Genomic DNA, 7527 nt, shown 5'->3' with positions numbered 1-7527 from the left:
ATAGTAAATTTTATAATTTTTTATTTCTCACTCACGCCCTTGACACCCTTCGTCGTGGATGACAATCTGTCTTTTCTTCTTCTCTTCTTGACCTGTCTGACCTGTCTGGGAAGCGCTGGCTCGCTTCTACTTCTGGACCTCTTCGATCGTTTTCCCCGAATAGCGAGTTCCAAGGTTGTCGATATAGAAATCGGGCGTCGGATTGCGTAAAAATCTGCCCGTTCTTCATAAGACATACGCAACGAAGGGCGTGGCCATTCATCCTCTTTAACTCATACAGGTCTTGCTGAAGACGGAGCGCCCATATATACATAAGCCTGGGGATAGGGGGTGGAGCAGCAGCCTTGGGTCGAGAACAGCTTCCACGTCCCTTTATACGTCATACAGGACGGTCTCCGCTACGATAGTCGAATATGGGCGAAGGGCAAGAGTCAAGCGGGCGGGGAAATCAGAATACAGTGGCATATGAAAGTATAGCTCTGCAGCCTACCAGTGGACAGCAGCAGCAGGAGCAGGAGAGCCCTCAAAATATACATGATGTTGACCAGCGAAGACACTCCCTGAACCGAGTACGGTTTTCGTCTGATATCGACCGCGTCGCCGAACAAACGGGATCGATTTCGAGAGAGTCAGACTCTGATGAGACCTCTCCAGCGACGACGCCCGTTTCGGCTTCACCAGGGGTGCTTCCTACTGGGCGCAACCGAGGCTACTCCCTTCGTCGAGCCCTCTTTAACCGGAATCTCGTAACGCAACAACAGCCGGAAGAGCCAGACCTAGAACGAAATGAAGCTTCTACTAGTGGACAGACCGACAAAAAGACCATTGACACTGTTACATCTCAGAAGGTCGCTACGGAAAAGGAAGACTATTCCTTTCTACCACAACATTCAGACTTTCTGAAATCTACGACCTCCTTCCTGACAGCAAAGCCACGACAGACGTTTTCCATTACCCATACGATAAACAGCTGGCTCGCACTTCTACTCTCCCTATTCAAAACACACGTCCTGCGTATCAAGGACATCCCTCCGAGTGCTGACGGCCGATATGTTGACCTTGATGCCTATAACAGTAAACCCCGGATCGATGAGCGAACCGGCAAGCATTATGTATCAAATACAATTCGCTCGAGCAGATACAGCCTGTGGAGTTTTCTCCCTCGTCAGTTAATCGCGCAGTTCTCAAAACTCGCAAACTTTTACTTTCTATGTGTTTCCATTCTGCAAATGATACCCGGGTTGAGTACCACCGGTACTTTCACCACTTTAGCGCCCTTACTTATCTTTGTGGGGATCTCCATTAGCAAAGAAGGATACGATGACGTCCGTCGATACAGGCTTGACAAGGAGGAGAATAATCGAATTACATCTGTACTGCGTCCGTCTCAGGAGGTGCAAGATGGATCGTATGAATCATTACCAATGACAGCTGGCGATATGAGCTCAAAGGCTACAGATCACCCGCAACCGTGGACGAATGTCAAATGGGTCGACATAAAAGTTGGTGACATCATAAAACTTGAACGCGACCAGGCTGTGCCAGCGGATATCGTCCTGCTACACGCCGATGATCCCAACGGGATAGCATATATCGAAACCATGGCATTGGATGGCGAGACAAATCTCAAGAGCAAAAAGCCATGTCCTCTTGTTGCAAAAACGTTCAACTCAACTGATGATATCATCAATGACAGATCAACACACTTTGTTCTGGAGGATCCAAACATGGACCTCTACAAGTTTGAGGGTAATGTCACCGTCGGAGATGAAACCGCACCCTTGACAAACAACGAGGTAGTTTACCGCGGCAGCATCCTCCGAAATACCCATGAAGCAATCGGAATGGTAATATATACTGGAGAAGAGTGCAAAATTCGTATGAATGCTACCAAGAACCCTCGCATCAAGGCCCCGGCAATTCAGGGCGTTGTCAACAGAGTCGTGGTACTTATTGTCATTCTGGTTCTTTCTCTTGCTGGTGCATGCACAATTGCATATAAATACTGGTCACGCAGCACGGAACGCATGTCTTGGTATCTTGAGCAAGCAAATGTTTCTTTCGGCCCGATATTTTCCTCTTTTTTGATCATGCTGAACACAATGATTCCAATCTCGCTGTATGTGACTTTGGAAATCGTCAAAGTCGCCCAGATGTTCCTACTAAATGATGTCGACATGTATGACAAGACATCAAACACTCCAATGGAGGCCAGGACTTCGGCTATCAATGAGGAACTTGGGCAGATCAGGTATATCTATCCTTTTCTTATTTTACCTCGTTTCTTGTAGTATGGACGTGCTAACTGGCCCAGTTATGTATTTTCGGACAAAACCGGCACCCTGACCGACAATTCGATGCGATTCCGCAGCATGAGCGTTGCCGGAACTGCCTGGCTTCATGACCCTGATCTAGTCCAAGAAGCTGCTAACGAGACTACAAAGCAAATACTCCTCCGCAGGCAAAGCAAGGGCAAGAAACCTACTCGTGCCAAGTCATTTGGTGATTCAAGCCAAGGTCGACCATCGGCGGTATCTAGACGGTCTGGGGTATCTCAAGCGACTGCCCGTGAATCTGGGACATGGAAACCCTGCAAAAAGTCCCGTTTTTACAGTGGCGGTAAGACTACAGAAATGCTGCAATACGTCAAGCAAAAGCCTCACACGCTATTCGCAGTGAGGGTGAGATTTTTCATCATTGCCATGGCCCTGTGCCACACTTGTCTACCGGAGTGCGGACAAGATGGCGAGTATACATTCCAGGCTGCATCGCCGGATGAGGTTGCCCTTGTTACTGCTGCAAAGGAATTGGGATATCTAGTCTGTGACAGACAGCCAAACAGCATCACAATTCGGCGGTCGGAAGGCAATAACAAGAGTAATGACACGATCGAAGAGACATACGAAGTATTGGATATCATTGAATTCACCAGCTCACGGAAGCGCATGTCAGTCGTTGTGCGCCTACCAGATGGCAGGATTTGTGTCTTTACTAAAGGTGCAGATTCGACTATCACCAAACTCCTGAAGCAGTCTTCCCTGGCCATTGAAAAGATACATCAAATCGAGCATCGCTCCAATGAACGCAAGGCAATGGAAAGCATGGAAATTATTCGCCGGAACAGTGAGCATATGTCTCGTGGCGGCAAAAAGAGCCTTAGCATTCGTCGACCCAGCTTTGTAGGCCGGCGATCAAGCGTTTCTGGCAAACCGGGCCCGTCTATCCGCCAGAGTATTGATGTATGGCTACGTGACCGCGAGACGGACGGTGGCTTAGATATCAAGGATGACGAGCATGAGATGCAAAACTACAACCCGCGGCCGTCTGTCCAACTTGGCAATGGAGGAAGTCCCCGGGTTTCGTTCCAAATCGATGATGGAATGGTGGAGGAAGACCTGGTCGATGAATCCCTGGTGACTAATGAAGCACTAGTATTTGAACGCTGTTTCCAGCATATAAGCGATTTCGCGACGGAAGGGTTGCGTACCCTGCTGTATGCCTACCGATTTATTGGGGAATCGGAGTATAAGGAGTGGAAACAGGTGTACAAGGAAGCAACGGTCAGCCTTGTTAATCGGCAAGAGAAAATAGACGAGGCGGGTGCACATCTTGAGACACAGCTAGAGTTAATCGGTGCCACAGCGATCGAAGACAAGCTTCAGAAGGGCGTTCCGGAGGCAATTGATAAATTGCGACGGGCAAATATCAAACTTTGGATGTTGACGGGAGATAAGCGCGAAACGGCAATTAATATCGGTCACTCGTGCCGACTGGTCAAGGATTACTCGGCAGTCTTCATCCTGGACTATGAGACAGGGACTGTGAAGCAGACGATAGAATCTACAGTCTCAAGTCTCCGCGCCGGCGGGGTGGTGCATTCTGTCATCGTGGTAGATGGCCAAACGCTATCGGTGATTGAGGGGGATGATGGACTCCGGGAACTCTTCTTCGAGCTGGCGATCCGTGCAGACTCAGTGATATGCTGCCGTGCGAGCCCCAAGCAAAAAGCATTCCTTGTCCGGTCGATTCGCAAACGGGTCAACGGTGCCATCACCCTTGCGATCGGTGATGGAGCGAACGACATTGCAATGATTCAGGAAGCACATGTTGGAATCGGCATAACAGGCAAGGAGGGACTGCAGGCAGCCAGAATATCTGATTACTCTATTGCGCAGTTCCGGTTCCTGCTGAAGCTGCTGCTCGTCCATGGACGATGGAACTACGTGCGGGTGTGCAAGTATACTCTAGGCACCTTCTGGAAGGAGACGCTGTTCTACCTAACTCAGACAATGTTCCAGCGCTCTAATGGGTTCACCGGTACCAGTTTGTATGAACCCTGGAGTCTGAGCATGTTCAATACGCTGTTTACTTCGTTGGCGGTGATATTCCTGGGCGTGTTTGAAAAGGATCTTGCCGCGAGCACACTGTTAGCAGTGCCGGAGCTGTACACCAAGGGCCAGCGCAACGAAGGCTTCAACATCCCTGTCTATCTCGGCTGGGCGACGGTGGCGGCATGCGAGTCAATGATGGTGTACTTTGTGATGATTCGACTATTTGGCGATGCTATCTTCACGGTAGACAACGGCATCTACGCCATGGGCCTGCTTACTTATTCGGCCTGTGTGATCATCATCAATGTCAAGCTGCAATTTCTTGAAATCCACAACCACACAGTGCTAACGTTGATCCCACTGGTGGGATCGATAGGCATCTGGTGGCTCTGGAACATCATCTTGTCAAAACAGTACAAGTACCACGCCATCTATAACGTGCGGGATAACCTTATCCACTTCACTGGGAAAAATGCTCTCTGGTGGACAACATTGATTGTGATTGTGGCCATCGTAATCTTGTTCGAGATTACCAAGGTCACAGTGCGCAAGACGCTGTGGCCTACGGACGTGGATCTGTTCCAGGGGTATGAGAAAGATGGAGATGTTAAGAGGCGTTTTGAAGAGGCGGCTGCTTCGGAGCTGGCGCAGGGATGGGAAAGGCCCGGAAAGTATGGGGGCAACGATGACGACGGTGCCAGCGAAGAGGATCACGAGCATGAGCTACAGCTCCAGGATCTCATTGAACGGAGGACCAAGGAGGAGCATCAACAGCCATAGCAGCATCATTCGCCATGAGGGAACAGAAGAGGGTGTCATGGGCCAAGGCTTGACGATCCTTTTGAACACGCAGGAGCTCTTCTCAAAACGGGCTTTTGGCTCGATATGCCGCGTCCAGGCAGGACATCAAGTGACCACACAGAATTTTCCTCTTCTTTTCTTTTCTTTGGGTTGTTTCCCTTTCACATTCAAAACAATTCGACACGCGATGTTTACAATGTCAATCTTGTTTCTTGGGTAGGGTACTGGGGGGGGGCGGCGTCTTTTAGGGAATGTTTCGGCGTTGGGCGCTGCATTTTAAGGTTTGTCAGTGCTACCTTGGTTGATACCTGGTTAGATATAGCAGGGGCTGGATAGTATCCATCCATGACCCTTCAGCTGTGCTTCCGTTCGTCTGTCCTTGTACTTTTTTTTTTTTTTTCGCCATTCTTCTACTTGTCCGTGTTCCTGTTGTCCTTCTGATGTGTGCGATGTTCTTTTTGATGGCTCCATACGGAGTAGTATTTGGTGTATAATACCTTGCTTCCAGCACATAAGTACAAGGCTTGAGTTATATAGACTACTAGCATGAGCCCGCCTCCTTTCATGGTAGCCCGCATATTCCTTCATGAAGGAATAGGTGTTCTTCCTCCATCCATGCCAGTGGCCTCTCCGCCACGTCAGTAGGTAGGTACTTGCTGTTAAGTACTTCGTACTCTTGTGCAGGTGAGAGTTGAGGCGAACTCGCCCAGCACAGGGATGCCGATGGACTGACTGATCAGGTGCGTTCGTGCAGAAACAAGCCGACACCCGCGCTGCAGGGCCGGAAATCCAGAACCTGACTCCGGATGACCTCCATAAGAGCGAGCTCAGGGCTATAATTAAATTAGATGTCTTATATGTACGTCCGGTTAAGCAGCGGCGGATCTCTGGCGCTAGCACCAGAAGGCTGCTCCCCCTTGCACTAGCCCAGGTACGTGACCTTGGCTAGCTGGCTGATCGGGGTAACTTACTACTAGGTAAGCATGTTAGATAGAGAGGAGTCGAGCTGGAGACGAGACGAGATGAGATCGGATGAGATCACGATGACCTCGCCTACAGCTTAGCTTTTCGAGGCTTTCCGCCCGCGCGTTTCTCTCTTTCTTTCTTTTGTTTTTTGTGCCCTAAAAAGTATAAGCAGTAGTTGTGGAGGAAGAAGGAGTAGGTTAAAAGCCCCCTTCGGTGGTATCAAGTAGCTATCCGGTATCAGGTATCAGGTATCAGGTATCAACCAAGCACTGGGTGGTGTGGTTCCGTAGACGAAGCGCCCCCGTACCAAGCGTCTACTAAACCAGCAGGTCAAACGTCCCCGACCTGAACTCGACGCAACACACAGTGACGGGGCTGCGGCTGCTCTTGTCCTTTGAGTGTTCTGTTGGCTCTGGCATGGTGGGGGATGGGGGGGGGGGGGGATACCTGGTGCCTGGTGCCTGGTGCCTGGTGCCTGGCCAACGATGACTGGCTGGAGACAACACTGGCGATGGTGCCTGGGATGCGCCTTTATGCAGTGTCACTGGGGACATCCTGGCGCCGCTGGAGGGAAGAGGACAAGGGCGACGGGTCAGGAGCAGAGTCTGAAACAGACCCCTCCCCATGCCTGGCATTTCCCGAGCAGGCCAACTCTGGTCGAGTGTCACTCGTCTGGCTGCCTCTTGCCTCTGGCCCTCTTGTTTCTCGTCTGTTTGGTGTCCTGGTGCCCGTCCTCTGCTGGCCTGACGGGGTGACCGGGTCTGCACTCTGCTCTCTGCACTTTGCTCGCTGTCCTCTGTTTAGGGGGGGAGAGGGGGGGGCAGGTTCCAGAGACAGCCACCCCATCCTCGAGCCGAGTCCTGCGGCGGCCCTCTCGACCACCATCCCCGTCTGTCTGTCTTCGCTGTCTTGCTCTCTCGTCCTTGTCGTCCACATCGTCGTCCTTCTTTTCTTCTTTTCTTCCTTTCTTCCTTCCTCTGCTTACTCATCATCTCACGTGATGTCTACTTAGCGCTACCTCGTCCGCCCTACAAACTGCTATGCGAGCCGAGGTATCTTTTTGTCGCGCCGGCTGAAACGCTCCAACCTTTTTTTTTTCGCTTCTGCTGCCTTTTCTCCCGCCGACGCTCACCAAAAACGCCTCCCTGCGACTCTCGACTTCGACGCTTCTCTCCTTCTTCCTCTTCCTCTTCTTCTTCTTCTTGTTGTTCTTCTTGTTGCTGTTGTTGTTGCTGCTGTTGTTGTTCTTCTTCTTCACGCCGTCCGCTCCTTTACACGGCTTGTCTTTCGTTTTTCTTCTTCTGCCTGCCTGCCTGCCCGTCCGGTCCCCAGAGAGACTCAAGACGGTCGCCCACGGCTCAACCACCGCTCCTTTTCAGCCTGCTGCTGCCTTGGTCCAGCCAGCACTTTTGCTCTCACACTCTTTTTC

General features: G+C 50.8%; 2 protein-coding genes across 2 annotated transcripts; one reads left to right on the top strand and one right to left on the bottom strand.

The window, feature by feature from the left end:
- Positions 1 to 485: 485 nt before the first annotated feature.
- TRV_07985 (uncharacterized protein) lies at positions 486 to 5111 on the top strand (the record flags this gene model as incomplete). Its single annotated transcript, XM_003017961.1, has 2 exons — positions 486 to 2251; positions 2372 to 5111. Coding segments are annotated over 2 exons (4506 nt in total), but the record flags the coding sequence as incomplete, so codon positions are not given.
- A 1651-nt stretch (positions 5112 to 6762) lies between these two features.
- Positions 6763 to 7333, bottom strand: TRV_07984 (uncharacterized protein; the record flags this gene model as incomplete). Its single annotated transcript, XM_003017960.1, has 2 exons — positions 6763 to 7075; positions 7131 to 7333. Coding segments are annotated over 2 exons (516 nt in total), but the record flags the coding sequence as incomplete, so codon positions are not given.
- Between the last annotated feature and the right edge of the window lie 194 nt (positions 7334 to 7527).

This window comes from Trichophyton verrucosum (genome assembly GCF_000151505.1).
Source record: "Trichophyton verrucosum HKI 0517 chromosome Unknown contig01223_1.f1.exp, whole genome shotgun sequence".
NCBI lineage: Eukaryota > Fungi > Ascomycota > Eurotiomycetes > Onygenales > Arthrodermataceae > Trichophyton > Trichophyton verrucosum.
The sequence above is the reverse complement of the archived record's forward strand: the minus strand, read 5'-3'. Positions and strand labels throughout refer to the sequence as shown.